At 42.4% G+C, this 17,680-nt stretch overlaps 2 protein-coding genes across 2 annotated transcripts in view; both read right to left on the reverse strand.

Moving 5' to 3' along the window:
* The window catches only part of n4bp3 (NEDD4 binding protein 3), a 193,050-nt gene that overhangs the window by 19,205 nt on the left and 156,165 nt on the right, over positions 1-17,680 (reverse strand). The gene's annotated exons all lie outside the window — the stretch shown is intronic.
* On the reverse strand, positions 672-11,222 carry LOC140739535 (homeodomain-interacting protein kinase 4-like). Its single transcript, XM_073067935.1, has 2 exons — positions 10,706-11,222; positions 672-1,453 (listed from the first exon to the last, which is right to left on the reverse strand). Exons 1-2 carry the CDS (start codon positions 11,220-11,222, stop codon positions 672-674), a joined length of 1,299 nt encoding a protein of 432 aa, XP_072924036.1.

The following is a 17,680-nucleotide window of genomic DNA, read 5'->3' on the forward strand; positions in this document are numbered from 1 at the left end:
CGTTAATACTATATTCTGCCATCATATTTGACCTACCAAAATGAACCACTTCACACTTATCTGGGTTGAACTCCATCTGCCACTTCTCAGTCCAGTTTTGCATCCTATCAGTGTCCCGCTGTAACCTCTGACAGCCCTCCACACTATCCACAACACCCCCAACCTTTGTGTCATCAGCAAACTTACTAACCCATCCCTCCACTTCCTCATCCAGGTCATTTATAAAAATCACAAAGAGTAGGGGTCCCAGAACAGATCCCCGAGGCACACCACTGGTGACAGACCTCCATGCAGAATATGACCCATCTACAACCACTCTTTGCCTGCTGTGGGCAAGCCAGTTCTGGATCCACAAAGCAATGTGCCCTTGTATCCAATGCCTCTTTACTTTCTCAATAAGCCTTGCATGGGGTAGCTTATCAAATGCCTTGATGAAATCCATTGAGGAGGAGACAGGAAAAAGGATCAGCCATGTTCGAATGGCGAAGCAGACTCGATGGGCCAGATGGCCTAATTCTGCTCCTATGTCTTATGGCCTTATCAGTGGAGAGAGGAATTGTTCTGATGAAGGTTCATTGATCTGAAGTGATAATTGTTCTTTTCTCCCCCGATACACCCTCACAAAAAAATCCGATGTGAATTACATTTATTTTTTCATAAAATGCTGAAATTCAATACAGTTGAGAACTAACCTCTTTTTCAAATTCATCCATAACTGAATGATCCAAATCATCTTCCATTGATTGTTTAATGGCTTGAGGCTTCTGGTGTGTGTGAACTGTTTCATAATGTTGATTATTTAAATAGCAACTCGTTATGAAGCTTTGACAGCAATGAAAGTGACCTTCAGCTTTCTTACAGGGATCTAAAGCTATATGGAGGGCCTGTGCCGATAGCTTGTAGTATTTTGTATTTTTGTATTCTGATTTGAGCTTCTGCATTGTGATAAATGGGTGTTTTAAAGCTGCACTGGCAGTACAGCGCTGCCTTGGATCGAAAATGAGTATTTTCTTTATGAGAGCCACCATCATATACTGGTCAAACAGTTCAGCTTTCAAATCCTTATCCGGAAATACAGTTTTGGGATTGATGGTTGCTAGCTGGTCAAGTGAACTCAGACTTCTTGTTCTGGTCTCCAGAGGATGCACCATTGTCTCTGCTTGATATTCGTCTATTGATTTGAGCCTCCATTTATATGTCGAATTAAACTGACGAGCTTTTTTAAAGAAATGGTGGGTTTTGCTGGCCACTTCCAAAATTTGATCACTCGGTAGCCCTTGTGTTTCAACAATATACCTGATCTGGTCATACTCATTGGTACCAGGATAGATGGGCCAACCAAGGTGAAGTTCTGCCATCACACAGCCAAGAGACCACATGTCCAATTTTTCAAAGAAGGGCAAGCCAAGTAAGATCTCGGGCGCTCGGTAAAATCTAGATTGGATGTATGGCCCTGTATTTTAAGAAAAAGATCCTTTGAACAAAAGTAAAAATGAATAAAATCTATCAAGTTAGTACAGAAATAAATATGTTGCTAATCAAGTATTGCTTACTAAATAGAATACTTTAAATATGTAAGCCATCTGATAACTACAGAATGTTGGGCATTGTTGCTAATGTCACAATATCTTGGATATTTTATTCATGGATTCCCAATCTAGTATTTTGATAACACTGGTGGTTATCATAATACAGCAATAATATTGGCACACCCATTCTTTGGAACAGTGAAGGTAGCACAGTGTCTATAGTATCATAACAGGAAAGAAACTCTAAAGAACAAACAATCTTCAATCAGTGGCCAAAATTTCCAGTTGTTATCTGCATCTCAGGGATGGCAGAGATGACAGTTTTCTCCATTGTCTTAAAAGCTGGAAGACAGACAAATAGGTAATTTTGGTAACAGATGGCCTAATCCCTATAGAGATAGCCAAGTATTGTGTATGACAAGATTATAGTAACTGGGACACTGAAGAGCAAATAAGTATAAAGATTTTGAAAAGTTGCAAAAATGTGGGTGACTTCAACTTCTCTATTCTTGGTTTGCACTTCCTTAATGTATCAAGTTTAGATGGGACAGAATTCGGTAAGTGTGTCCAGAAAGGATTTTTGACACAATATGTGGACTTCAGGAGAGGCCATGCTGGATTTAGTACTACCAATGAATCCGCTCAGGTAACAGACTACTCAGTAGGAGGGCACTTGGAAGTTGGTGAAACATAAAACTAGGTAATGCTTATGAAATGTTCAATAAACTAGGTAATGATAGAGATCTAGAAGATTATAATGCTAGCAGGAAGGAGTTTAGGAATGAAATTAAGAGTGCCAGAAGGGGCCATGAGAAGGCCTTGGTGGACAGGATGAAGGAAAACCCTCAAGGCATTCTACAAGTATGTGAAGAGCAAGAGGATAAAGCATGAGAGAATAGGGCCAATCAAGTGTGACAGTGGAAAAGTCTGTATGGAACCGGAGGAGATAGCAGAGGTACTTAACGAATACTTTGCTTCAGTATTCACTACGGAAAAGGATCTTTGTGATTGTAGGGATGACTTACAGTGGATTGCAAAGCTTGAGCATTTTGACATTAAGGAAGAGGATGTGCTGGAGCTTTTGGAAAGCATCAAGTTGGTTAAGTCTCCAGAACTAGACAAGATGTACCCCAGGCTACTGTGGGAGGTGAGGGAGGAGATTGCTGAGCCTCTGGCAATGATCTTTGCATCATCACTAGGGGTGGGAGAGGTTCTTACTTCTTACTTGACTGAATGGTAAGTTGATGGAGAAGATCCTGAGAGGCAGGATTTATGAACATTTGGTGAGGCATAATATGATTAGGAATAGTCAGCATGGCTTTGTCAAAGGCAGGTTGTGCCTCACAAGTCTGACTGAATTTTTTGAGGATGTGACTAAACACATTGATGAAGGAAGAGCAGTAGATGTAGTGTATATAGATTTCAGCAAGGCATTTGACAAGGTACCCCATGCAAGGCTTATTGAGAAAGTAAGGAGGCATGGGATCCAAGGGGACATTGCTTTGTGGATCCAGAATTGGCTTGTTCACAGAAGGCAAAGAGTGGTTGTAGATGAGTCATATTCTGCATGGAGGTCGGTGACCAGTGGTGTGCTTCAGGGATCTGTTCTGGGACCCCTTCTCTTTGTGATTTTTATAAATGACCTGGATGAAGAAGTGGAGGGATGTGTTAGTAAATTTGCTGACGACACAAAGGTTGGGGGTGTTGTGGATAGTATGGAGGGCTGTCAAGGTTACAGCAGGACATTGATAGGATGCAAAACTGGACTGAGAAGTGGCAGATGGAGTTCAACCCAGATAAGTGTGAAGTGGTTCATTTTGGTAGGTCAAATATGATGGCAGAATATAGTATTAATGGTAAGTCTCTTGGCAGTGTGGAGCATTAGAGAGATCTTGGGGTCCGAGTCCATAAGACGCTCAAAGCTGCTGTGCTGGTTGACTCTGTGGTTAAGAAGGCATATGGTGTATTGGCCTTCATCAATTGTGGAATTGAATTTAGAAGCCGAGAGGTAATGTTGCAGCTATATAGGACCCTGGTCCAACCCCACTTGGAGTACTGTGCTCAGTTCTGGTCGCCTCACTGCAGGAAGGATGTGGAAACCATAGAAAGGGTGCAGAGGAGATTTACAAGGATGTTGCCTGGATTGGGGAACATGCCTTATGAGAATAGATTGTGCGAACTTGGCCTTATGTCCTTGGAGTGACGGAGGATGAGAGGTGACCTGATAGAGGTGTATAAAATGATGAGAGGCATTGATCATGTGGATAGTCAGAGGCTTTTTCCCAGGGCTTGGAAGTAGGTACAGAGGAGATGTCAGGGGTAAGTTTTTTTATGCAGGGAATAGTGAGTGCGTGGAATGGGCTGCCAGCAACAGTGGTGGAGGCAGATACGATAGGGTCTTTTAAGAAACTCCTGGATAGGTACATGAAGTTTAGAGAAATAGAAGGCTATGCATAATCCTAGGTAATTTCTAAAGTAAGTATATGTTTGGCAAAGGGCCTGTATTGTGCTGTAGGTGTTTTATGTTTCTATGTTTCTATAGCCATGAGCAAGGACGAGGACAGACAGTATGGGAAAGTATCTAGTTAGGGAAGGCTAATTACAATGGTATTGGGCAGAAACCTGAAGCATACACTGGGAACAGGTGTTTCAGGGAAATGCACAGCAGAAATGTAGAAGCTGTTTAGGTAAAACTTGCATGGGGTTCTGTATAAATGTTTTCCCTTGAGACAGAAAAAGGATGGTAGGGTGAAGGAACCGTGGTTGAAAAGAGGGGTGGAACATTTGGTCAAGAGGAAGAAGGAAGCAAAAATCGGATAGATCTCTGGAGGGTTATTAGGTAGCCTGCAAGTAACTTAAAAAGGAATTTATGAGCACTAGATGGGGACATGAGAAAGCCTTGGCAAGTAGGATTAGGGAAAATCCTGAAGTTTTCTGCTCCATATGAAGACCGGGGTGTATGGGGTGATTAGGGAGGGGTAGCACCTCGGATGTGGGGTCCTGCCATGCCCTTTTTCAAGGCAGCTCATCCACCTTTAGTCCCCACCTGGCGCTCAGCTTTCACCTGTGGCTCCAAGTAGCTGCAACACACGCAGCAGACACACCCCGGTCAACCGCCTTGGCAGACGGGCCAAACCAGGTGAGGGGAGCCGACGGGTCTTCGACCCTCGGTGAGGTGGGGGATCTGCCTGTCCCAGCGTGTGAAGTCCGGCCTTGGCAGATTGAGCGGAGGAGACCAGTTAATGGTCCAACGGTCAAGAAAGGCCAGCAGGCGTTGGTGGAGCGCCAAGAGCACGACAAGGCACGTAGATGTCCTGGTCATCCACCGCAAGAGGTGGTGATCTCTTTAATCTCACCCTGCAGAAGGCAAAGGCAAACCACTGCTGTAACCTGTCACGAACATGATTTCCCAACACATCAGAGCAGCGTGGAGGGAAATCGTCCACCAACTGGAATTTCCAGATACGATCTAATGAAGACTAGGAGGATGACTAGACTGAGAGTAGGACTGTCCAGGGATAAAGAGGGAAATGTGTCTGGAGTCGAAGGAGGTAGAGGAGGTCCTTAATGAATACTTTGCTTTACAGTTCACCAGTGAGAAGGACCTTGATGAATGTGAGGTCAGCATAAAATGGTTGGAAAATGTTGAGGATAAAAGAGAGGATGTTTTGGAACTTTTGAAAGATGTTAGAATAAGTAACTCTCGGGAGCCGGTTGGGATATAGCCTAGATTATTACAGAAAACCAAGGAAGAGATTACTGGGGCATTGTTGATGACCTTTGCATCCTTACTGGCCACAGGAGCAGAACCAGATGATTGGAGGATGGCAAATATTGTTTTGTTATTCAAGAAACCTAATCCTGGGAATTATAAAGCAGTGAGCTTTCCATCAGTGGTGGATAAACTAATGAAGAGGATTCCTAGGACAGAAGTTAGAACATTTGGAGGGGGCACAGTGGTTATTAGGGATAGTCAGCATGGCTTTGTGAGGGGTAGGTTGTGCCTCCTGAGCCTGATTGAGTTTTTCAAGGAAGTATCAAAGCACATTGATGAAGATGGCACTGTGGTTGTGATGTACAGTATATGCAGTTTAGTAAGCCATTTGAAAAGGTTTCCCATGGTATAGTTTCATTCAGAAAGTCATGAGGAATAAGATCCAGGTAGTAGTTGATGGAGCATTGTCTTCCCGGAGGTCAGTGACTTGTGGTCTTCTGCAGGCATCTGTTCTAAGATCTCTGCTCTTAATGATTGTTATAAATAACTTGGATGAGGAAGTAGAGGTTGGATTAATGTGCTTACAGATGACATTAAGGTTGGTGGTGTTGTAGAAGGTTGTCATAGGTTACATTGGGTTACAGACAGGAGCAGAGCTTGGTGGAGAACTTGAAGATATATTTCAATCTGTTAAGTGTGAAGTGAATCACTTTGGAAGATCGAATAAAGGCAGAGTACGTAGTAACGGCAAGATTCTTAGCCGTGTAGAGGAACACAGGATCTTGGATTCCAAATCCATAGATCCTTCAAAGTTGCTATGGAAGTTGACACGGTTGCTTAGAAGGCCTTCATTATCCATGGGATTGAGTTCAAGAGCCATGACATAAGCTTGCAGCTCTATAAATCTCTGATTAGACTACACTTAAGAGTATTGTCTTCAATTCTGGTCACCGTATTGTAGGAAGGTTGTGGAAGCTTTAGAGAGGGTGCAGAGGAGTTATTTCCAGGATGCTGCCTGGATTAGAGAACATATTTTATGAGGAAAGATTGAATAAGCTAAGACTTTTTTCTTTGGAGCAAAGAAGGATGAGAAGCAACTTGATAGATTATAAGGGGCATAGATAGAATGGACAGCCATCATCTTTTCCCAGGGCTGCAGTGGCCAATGCAAGAGGACATCCGCTGTAGGTGAGTTAAGGAAAGTTTCTGGGAGCTGTCGGAGATTGGAGTTTTTTTTAAAACACAGAATGGTTGGTGCCTGCAATGGACTGTCAGGGGTGAAGGTAGAAGGCAATCTAACATGACATTTTGAGAAACTCATAGAAAGACACATGGATGTAAAAAAGATGAAGGGTTAATGGCTGTGTAGAAAGGAAAGGTTAGATGGACTGTGGAGTAGGTTTACATAGGTCACTGCAACAACCCCATACTGTTCTCTGTGCCGTATTTTTTTGTATTGATGAAAAGTTATGATTCCCATCCCTCTACTCACATTGTTAGTACAACTTTGAAAGGAATTTCAGTATAGACAATTGGGACATTTAACAAAATGAAGCTTTTTGATTTAATTGTTGGGCTTCTATCCATTTTTGTATATTCAATCACTACACAGGCAGTAGGAAAACTAATTAATATTAAGGTTCTCATGCCAAATATACTTCAGTCCAAACTCACACATATAGACACCATTGAGAAAAATCATTCAGATGTAGCCACCTACATGAGAAAATCTGCAGCTGCTGGAAATCCAGACCAACACACTCAAAATGCTGGAGGAACTCGGCAGCTCAGGCAGCATCAATGGAAAGAGTGAACAGTTGATGCTTTGGGCTGAGATCTTTCTTCAGGACTGGGGTGGGGTGGTGGGGAAAAGAGGCTAGCTGGAAGGTGATAGGTGAAACTAGGTGGGTGAGGAAGGTCAAAGACTGGAGAAGAAACAATCTGATAGGAGAAGAGAGTGGACAATAGGAAAAGGGGAATTGGGTGAGGACAAGAGGGAAGTAATAGGCAGGTGAGAAGTGAAAGGTCAGAGTGGGAAACACAGAGGAAGTGGGGCGGGGGGGAAGGAGGGGAGTTTTGTTCACTGGAAGGAGAAATCAATATTCATACCATCAGATTGGAGGGTACTCCAGACAAAATATAAGGTGTTGCTCCTCCACCCTGAGGGTGGCCTCATCTTGGCACAGGAGGAGTTCATTGATCAACAGGCTGGAATGGGAATGGTGCAGGGGTGCTTGATGAAGCAGTCCCCCAATTTCCAGCGGGCCTCACCGATGTAGAGGAGGCTCCAGTGGGAGCACCAGACACAATAGGCAGCCCCAGTAGATTTACAGGTGAAGAGTTTCCTCACTTGGAAGGACTGTTTTGGGCCTCAAATGGAGGTGAGGCAAGAGGTGCATGGGCAGATGTAGCACTTAGGCTGCTTGCAAGAGGGAGATTAGTGGGCAGGGATGTGGTGAACTACATATACCTGTCTGGACACGCCCCCTGATGACTGCTCCTGTGGCTCCTCCCACAGACCCCTGTATAAAGGTGATGGAGGTCTGAGCCCGGCCTCTCAGTCTCCAGGATGTAGTATGGTGGTCACTCACTGCTCGTTCCTTCTTCCAGTCAATAAAAGCCGATATCTCGCTTTTACGTCTCAGAGTGAGTTATTGATGGTGCATCAAGGGAAGAATGGAAAAGGGAATCACAGAGGGAGCAATCCCTGTGGGGAGTGGAAGACGGGGGTAAGATAAAGATATGTTTAGTGCTCGGGTCGCTTTTGCAGGAGATAACATGCTGGATGCAGAGGCTGAAGGGGTGGACAAGAGGGACTCTATCACTATCACAATGGCGGGAAAATGGCCTGAGTGCAGACATATGTGGGAAAAGGAGGAGATGCGAGTGAAGGCAGCATTTTACAGATGTAACCACCTCATGGGATTGCAGAAGACTGAATTACCAGATATTCAAAACTGTAGAATACCCAATGAGAAATTGTTGATATTTTTAAGATGATCAAACTAGTAAACATTGGTTTCCTGCAGAATTTCAGAGTTCTTGTATATAATTCACAAAAGCCCGGTATGCAAGACTTACAAGTAATTAGGAAGGCCAGCATTATGTTGATTTGTTGCTAGTGGACTTAAAATCAAAAGTATGGAGATTATGCTTCAGTAGATCAGGTATTAGTTAGAGACCTCTTTAGAGACAGGATTCGTCTTCATATTTAAGGGAGGATGTTAAGACATTGCAGAGCAATTAGAAGGTTTATTAGGCCAGTCCTTGAATAGGCATTTGTCTTAAAGGAAAGGTTTGACAGGCTTGTCATCCACTGGAGCTTAGAAGAGTGAGAGAAGACTTGATTGCAACATTTTAGATCCTGGGGGTTGAGACAGTATGATGTGAGAGGAAGTTTCCTTTTGTGAGGAAGTTTAAGTTATTTTTAAATAATGGCCTCTAGTTCTAGATTCCTCCCATCCCCAAAAGGAAATTCCTGTCACATCACACTGAGTGATGCTCCTTGGATCATGTTAATATGTAATATACTTGGATCAGGGTCATTCCTTTGTGTATGGTTATGTTATTTAATGTTTCTTTACTCTTTTCAGTTAATGAAGTCTACTACTGTGTAATCTTAACTTCTGACAATCTGTCCAGCTGTTGTCTGCCTGGTACACACTGATGTAAAGTATTTGTTTCCTAGTTCTACCATTTTATTTACTAGTCCTTTTGCAACTTTAACTTTTCCAATAATGTGCATATGACTACTTCCCTAAATCCCTTTGGAGTTTTGCTAATTAAAATCCTAGTTCCCATCTGCATCCTTTGTGTGATGTCTTCTTTAGTCTCTGTCTTTTTATCATATCCTCATTCATTCACGGTGTTTCATAAATGTTTAATTGATTCTTGTGAACTGTTTGTCAATTTTTTTCTGATTTTATTTTTCCAATTTCTTTTCTTAGCTTGAAATGATCCTTCCTCAAATCTGTAATCTTGTCTTCATAGTGCTTTTACTTTCTGAATTATTAACCCTATTCAGGGAATAGAGGGATGTGGATCATGCATATGCAGAGAATTAATTTAATTTGGTGTCGTGTTTAGCACGGTCATCATGGGCTATAGGCCCTGTTCCTATGCTGTACCATTTAATGTTCTGTGTAATAAAATATGCTGACTTATAAACTAAATGCTGTGATGTCATTTATTGAAAGGGTTGGAATAAATGAGTAAGGAATTTTAGCTACAGTGTAAGTTACACAAGACACTTGGTGAGACTACACCTTGAATACTGGGCACAGGTTGAATCTCCTTACCTAGGTAAGGGTCAGTCTACTTTAGAAATGCTGCAGTCTAATCAGAGTTCATTAGATTGATTCCTGTCAGTCCTATGAAGTATGACTGAGTAAAATAAACATCATCCTCTGGAAATTAAGTGAATGAGAAGTGATCTTGCTGAAATGTACAAAATGGAAGATGCTTACGTCAGACAGTTTAGAACAGAGAAAGTGGGAGGGGTAGGTGTAGGTCAGTGGGACTGGGCAGAAAAATGGTTCAGCACAGCCAAGAAGGGCCAAAAGGCCTGTTTCTGAGCTGTAATGTCCTATGGTCCTATTGTATAGAAATTGTTAAGAGCAAGAGGTTGAGTTTGTTTGACTTGTAGATGAGCTACAAAGAATCACAGCACAATGAAGTTCATCTTAGTCCTAAATCACCATTGACCCTAGGGCTATGGCTCTTGAGCTTTTCATTAAGGGGAAACTTTTATTAAAGCCCCTGTTTTATAAATTTAATTGAGAATATTGCTAATTTTATTGTTAGACTTGTTTAAGTACCTCATCTAAACCTAATGAAACTTGAGACCTGTTATGTTTGATCATAGAACATTGCATGGTTCCTTTGAAATCATAGACCACAAGTTCCTAGTTGAATTTCTCCCAATGAATTTGCCAGCACATACTGCTAAAGCTATGTTATGAAGTATACAGGAAACAAGATTAAGAAATTATGAAAGGTTAGTTGGTTTGGATCAATAGAGATTGTTATTTAAACTAATTAATTTCTGACTACCAACCATGGTATAGAGAAAAGGGCAAAAGTAGTTCATTTAAGCCCATGGGCCTACTCTACAATTCAAAATACTGCAGCTGATCCTCTGTCTCAGTACCAAATTCAGACTATCTCAAGTTCCAACAAGTTTTCCACCAAGAAATTCACTTACTTCCTGAACTGCATTCAATAACTTAGGTTCTGTTGTCTTTTGTTGTAAAGAATCCTATAGATTCACCACCCTTCCAGGTAAAGAAATTTCTCCACAATGAAGTAGCAAAGGCTTTTCCCAGGTTTAGTGAAATCCTTCAAGCCAGACCAGCCACAGTTAGAAGAAACAATTTCATTGCTTCCGTTCTAATTGGCCCTGACAGAATTAGAGTTAGTAGTAGTTAATTCTACAACAGAAAAAATGAAAATGAACACTTACCTTTAATCTGCTGAATATCAGGCAATAAGCAAGCAGAACCAAAATCAATCAGCTTTATTTTGAATGGAAATTGGGCCTTTTCAACGAGCATGATATTTTCAGGTTTGATGTCTGTGTGGACAATAGACAGCTCCTTCAGCTTCTGGAGAGCAATCAGCACCTGCTTTGTGATGGAGCGAATGTGCTTGATTGGTAGTGGAACAAAGCCATTTTCCTTCTGATACTCATACAGACTTTGCTCCAGAAGTTCAAACACAAGGTAAAGCTTGGTATCATCACTGAACGACTCAATGAATTGAACAATACAGAACTTGTTTGAATCTACAGATTCCAACATCCTCAGTATTTTAAGCTCGCACTTGATGACCCCTTTCCGGAAATTATAGTTTTGTAATATCTTTATGGCCACATATTGGCTGGAGGCCCTTTTCCAACATTTTGTCACCTCTCCGAATGTTCCCTTTCCTAGAACAGTAATGATGTCATACTCATCAGAGTCAGAGTACAAGACAGGCATCTTCAAAAGCATCCCAAATCTAACACTTTCAGTACTCAAGTGAAGCTCCACTGTATCCAACAACAGAACATGTGATATGTTCCATTTCTGTGCTTAGCTCTGTGATGCAGTAGGCATCTGACTATGACACAGGCTTGCCTGGTGACCATATGCCCAGCAACAGAACCTGGTGCTCTCAGACTGTTAGTTCTTATGAGTTCCAGTGGGATTAGAATTCATTAATCTTGTGGCCATCAATATTGACAGGCTCATTCATTTATTAAGCATTCAGAAATTTTGATTACACAATACAAAGTTCTTCATTCAGTAAATTGTATTCAATTAGAAATAATCCAATTCAGAAATATTGCATAACTCTTTGCAAGGATGTCTATCCGGCCTATTTTGATCTGAATAGCTCTACTGTGCGCAGATAACTCCTGGCACAGCATTTACCCCGGTGTCTCTTGGTCCAAAACTTGTGGACAGCATTGAGCCTGTATACCTTGCACAATTCCTCTGTCCCAAATTAAATATTAAATGTGCTTGTGACAGGGAGCAGGCAGCCATCCAGCCAGTCATTTCAGCCCAACACCCTTCACCTTTACTGCCAGTCTAAATGAAGGGTCTCCACCAGTAATGTTGACTGTTCATACATGTTCCCTGACCACTGTATTTGCTTTTGCTTGGTACCTTGCAGTAGGTTACTCCTCCATTGAAGTCAGTGTGAGCAGTGTCCCCAGGTGGTTCATGTGGGGCCTCCCCAAGTCTGACTCTGCCTCGTCAAACTCTTGTTAGATTCCAGAATTGCAGAGTTGTCATGCCTTTTGGACCAACTCATTCAGGCCAACATTTATGTACCATCTCAAGCCTCCTCCTGTCCTTCTTCACTAACCCTATCAGCATAACTCTCTCTACTTTCCTCCCTCATCTGGTCTTCTTTTCAATACGTCCTAGCCATTCTGTGTCAGTGGAGAGTTCCACATTCTCTTTTTTTTTAAATATTATTTATTTATTGAATTTTAGAAATTACAAGAATAAATGTAATAATGAAATGATAAGAAAAGTGATATTAACCCTCCCCCCTTAACCCTTATCTAAAGAAAAAGAAAAAAAAAGAAAGAAAAGAGAAGAAAGATTGCCTGGATATCGGAGGATCCCCACATGCTCCATGGAGTTCAAAATAATTTTGATATTTATTTTCACTTTCCCCAATTACTATAATTTTATCTTCAAAGGACCGAGAGTTCCACATTCTCAACACTCTTGAGGTGAAGAAATTTCTTCTGAATTCCTTAATGTATTTTGTGGCCAATGGCCACAAGCTGGCTGTAATTCCGCAATTATTAGTACACTTCACTTTAAGAAAGAAAAGGGAATGTTCTCAGATCTAAAACTTGAACTGATTCTCTTTCAACAGCTGCTGCCTGATATGCTTAGTATTTCCAAAATTTTGAGTTTTCGGTTTAGAATTCTGGCAGCTGTTGTTTCGTTTTTAACTTCACTTTTAGAAGCAATAGCAAAATGGAATAGGGGGATTTGGAGCCTTGGAATTAAGGAATATGATAAAGACATTAGAGAGGAAGGATGCTAGGATCAACCTTTTCCCCCACCCGGCAAACTACAGGAATAGTACAAGCTATAGTATAAATCATGAAAGAGTTTTTGTTTTACTTTATACAGAGTCAATCTTTAACCTCTGGTCATCAACTTATAATATATACCTGAGTTTTTGTCCTGGATATGCAAATACTAGCAATGAAGTGAAGCAAGCAAAGTCGGGGAGAACTAAAACAAGTGCACCTGTTCATTCCACTGTCTAATTGTACCATGCAAACATCACTCAGGTGTCACAAACTTACACACACTGCCCAAGTATTCAGGTTATTAGCCAGAGTCATACAGCACAAAGATAGGCATTTCATTCCATCATATTGATTACCTTTGCAACCTGTTTCACCTTTCTATGCTGATCCTGCCTGACCTGTTGAGTTTCTTCAGCATTTTGTGTGTGCTGTCTGGATATGCAGGATCGCTTGTGTTTATGATAATCTAACATACACACATTAGGTCTTTAGCCTTCTATGTCTTGATAATTCAGGTACTTCAGTGTTGTTTGTGTATCTGCTCCACCACCTCTTTAGGCAGTGTATTCCAGATTCCAACCACAGCCCACCTCACCTTTTGAGGGGGAAAAAAACTCTCTCTCTGATCTCCTATAAACCTTAAACATTTAAAGTCTCTCACTTCAAACCTTTTCCAGTGATGGGGTCCTCCAAGGCAAGAAGGCAAAGAAGTTTTCTATCTGCCGTATCTATCCTGCCTATAATTTTATAGACCTTTCAGATCACCCCTCTGTCTCCTCTTCTGTAGCAAAAGCAAGCCTAGCCTGTCCATTTTCTCCTTATAACTGAAGGGCTTCAACCTTGGCAAAATCCTGATGAAGCCCCTCTGCACCTACTCCAGTGCAACTGCATCCTTCCTATAACATGGCAACCAGAATTACACACAATATTCTAGATGTAGCTTAGCCAACATTTTACAAAATTGGAATACGGCACCCCAGATGTTATATCCTCTGCCATGGCTAATCAAGGTGGTGACCAATGACCAAGAGCATCTCATATGCTCCCTTTTCTTCTGAGCTGCTACTTTCAAGGATCCATGGACTTGAACACCATCCCACTCTGTTCATCAAATACCCACTAGGGTTTTACCATTGACTGTGGCTAAGCTGCCCCTGCTTGCCCATCACACGCGCCAGGACTAATTGTCGGGAGGTACCTTACAGTGTGAAACCTGCTCAGATGTTTCCCAGTGCATCTGCTCATTTTAGTTCCCTCACTAGAAATCTGCCAGCTTCGTTAGTGAAGACCAATAACAAAATTACATAGAACATAGAACAATACAGCACAGTACAGTCCCTTCGGCCCACAATGTTGTGCCAACCCTTAAACCCTGCCTCCCATATAACCCTCCACCTTAAATTCCTCCATATACCTGTCTAGTAGTCTCTTAAATTTCACTAGTGTATCTGCCTCCACCACGGACTCAGGCAGTGCATTCCACGCACCAACCACTCTCTGAGTAAAAAACCTTCCTCTAATATCCCCCTTGAACTTCCCTCCCCTTACCTTAAAGCCATGTCCTCTTGTATTGAGCAGTGGTGCCCTGGGAAAGTGGCACTGGCTGTCCACTCTATCTATTATACTACTTTGAAACTCTGCTATGCTATACTGAGACACAGCAGTCCCTGTTATTGAAAGCCTAATGCTCTGTGATGGTTCCGGGACAAATTTATGCTACTCTAGTCATGGGCAAGGGACTCCAGAACAGTCGCAAAAAACTGCTGGCAGATCTCAGCAGGCTGAGCAGCATCTGTGGAAGGAAAGGGGTGGTTGATATTTTGGGTTGATACCCTGCATCAGGACTGAGATTTCAGGAATAGCAAACCTCCTTCCAGTTCTTCCTTTAACCTACCAGCTTTTCCTTGTCTCAGTGGGACAAACCTACCCAAAACTCCATGCAAGTGCCCCCTAAACAAGCTCCACATTTCCACTGTACATTTTCCTGAGAACGTCTGCTCCCATTTTACACTCTCAGGATCCTGCCTAATACTATACGGTAATTAGCCCTTCCCAGTTAAATATTTTCCCATACCATCTGCTCCTAACTTTGTCCATGACTATGCTAAAGGTCAGGGAGTTAAAGAACTATGTCTGGAATACTCTTCCACCAAGAGATCTGTCCCCTGATCAGGTTCATTACTAGTACTAGATCCAGGATGGTCTCTCCTCTAGTCAGCCTCTCCACATACTGTGTCAGGAATCCTTCCTGGACGTACCGAACAGATTCTGCTCCATATAATCCTAAGGAGGTGCCAGTCAATATTGGGAAAGTTTTAGTCATCCATGACAACAACCTACATTTTATTGCACCTTCCCACAATCTGTCTACTTATCTGCTTTTCAGTGTCTTTACTGTATTGCTACTGGGGAGGGGGGGGGTCTATAGAATACTCCCAATGGAGTGATTGCTCCCCTACGGCTTCTGACTCCCTCCCACACAATAGACATTTCCCTCCATGATGTCCTCTCTTTCTGTTGCTGTGATAGTATCCCAGGTTAACAATGTCACTCCCCTCCTTTTATCTATCCCCTTTGGAGCATCAAGCTGCCAATCCTGTCCTTGCCACAGTTAAGTGCCTTAATAGCCACAACACTGAACTCCGTGTCCAGATTCACACTCTGTCCTCATCACCCTTGTTCGTAATAATTCTCTCATTAAAGTAAATACATTTGAATCTACTCAGCTGACTGTATTGAAATCTCTTCCACTGCCTATCCATCCTCAGATTCTCTGCAAATTGGCTCTACCTTTACATCAACTGTCATACTGCCATACCATCTGAGGTTCCTTAAGGTTGTGTTACGTACCCGTGGGTATCTTGTACTTCTCACGTGACGGTGGTGTTGAAGCTATACTGGACTTAAGGTAGTGGTCTTGTGATGGTGGAGTGATGTCATTTTCCCGCCAGTAGAGGTCATGTGACAGGGTTTTTTTACAGGGTAGAAAAGGAGGACCCCTCCCTGTGAGGAGGGGCAGTTCGTGGCTGGATTTGCCATTTTGACTCCATGCCACTGTGTGGTCTAATATTACGACGCAGATTGGTTGAAAGGTGGAGTTTTATTTAATGCCTAAAGTTTAAAAGGTCATTGCTGGCAGTTTCTTTATAATACTGCCAGTTAAAAATCAGTGGAGAGTGAAGATCAGAGTTCGGGAGCTAAAAGATCAAGGAAAGTCGATTTCGACGGTGAAGCAGGTTCGACCTTGTTTGATCCTCATTCGGAAGGAATTCGTTGGCTGTGCCCGTGGTAACCCCTGCAAATAATAGCAGAAAGGGTTGGGTACAGTTTTGTCAAGGAAAGGTCAGTGCCTTTAAGCCGTTTCATTTTCATCTTCGTAAATTCTCCGGGAAAAGTATAGTTCGACTGGGAACCGCAACAACACGACGTGAAAGAGAATTTAAATCATCTGAAAAGTCTCTCCTTTAATGGACTGTAAGCATTTTGAACTTTTGCAGTACTACTTTGAAGAACTGTTTTTGCTTTATTCCTTTAAGAACTGTTTAAGCTGCCGCACAGCAGCTAATTTCCGGTTGCGTTAGTCATTTGTTTACTTTTTGGGGGATTGTTTTTCAGTGTTTAATAAATGCTTTATTTGTTATAAAAACCCTACCTCACTTATATATTAATTGTTGCTGAATCCGTAACAGTTGTCATAGCCAGCAGAGGTGCTGGGGAAAAGCTTCCACTACCTATTAAATGCTCCCAATGGAGTGCAGGCGTGCATCTCAAATAGCTTCTGACAACCAAGTCTAGCTCCTGTCCTTCTCATGTAGCTTAGCTACTAAGCCCGTCTGAACTGTTTCTACCGACAGGAGAAGGGGCAGAGGTGGGTTACTGGTGTCTTAAAACTAGCTGCTTTGGGCAGATGGGGCTTGTCAGCTGTGGTTAGCAAATAATTTGGAGAAGGAAACCTCTGCAGTATACCCACTCATGGGGAAGGTTTTGGGACTAAACCCTGAGGTAAAAATCAGGAGCTGGAGTCCCTAAGGCCGTCCTACATTGAGTTCAATGCTGACTGGCAACTCCTGCAAAGCCTCTGGTGCAAACCATATTGATCTCTGCCATTCCTTTGGATTCATCAGCTGTATGGAGAGGGGGAGCCTGCTATACGGGCAGCAGCTTGCTCTCCTTATTGTACTGCCCTGGCTTGCATATCATGCAAGACACAACATCCATGGTTGACCTCGACCAACATACGGCCTCATTCATCTGCCCTATCACCCTGTTTTTACTCTTAGTGGCAAATAGCATGGGCAACAATCCAGAGATTACTACCCTTCAGGTCCTGCTGTCTAGCTTCCTTTCTGACTCCTTTGCTCATCAGCACCTTTTGATAGTTAAGTTGTTGGTACCAACATGTACCATCTACTTACCATCCTCCCTGACATCTGAGACATCCCTGACCCTGGCACATGGGATGCAACATACCACCCTTCCACACCCACAGAATCTCCTGTCTTTTCCACTAACTATTGAATCTCCTATCACCACTGCTCTCCTCTTCTCTTCTCCTCCCTTCCCTTTTGAGCCACAGAGTCAATCCCAGTACCAGAAAAATGGCCACTGCAGATTTGCCCTGGTAGTCACCTCCTCCCCAACAACAAGATCCAAAGCAATATATCGGTTATTGAGGGGAATAGCCACAGGATTGCTCTATACAGACTGCCTACTCTGTTCCCCTCTGTTGTCACCCAGTTACCTATCTCCCTGCAAATTCTGTCCAGCAACCCCTCAATCTCTTTGTGCTTGTGTTCCAATTCCCCTGCCATAGGGCTGCTCTGCTTGTCCCTCACTTCTTTTTATTGGCTGCTGTGAATGAGCTAATTACCCACTCAATTAATGGCAGTTTTT

This window comes from Hemitrygon akajei, chromosome 15, assembly GCF_048418815.1.
Source record: "Hemitrygon akajei chromosome 15, sHemAka1.3, whole genome shotgun sequence".
NCBI classification, from domain to species: domain Eukaryota; kingdom Metazoa; phylum Chordata; class Chondrichthyes; order Myliobatiformes; family Dasyatidae; genus Hemitrygon; species Hemitrygon akajei.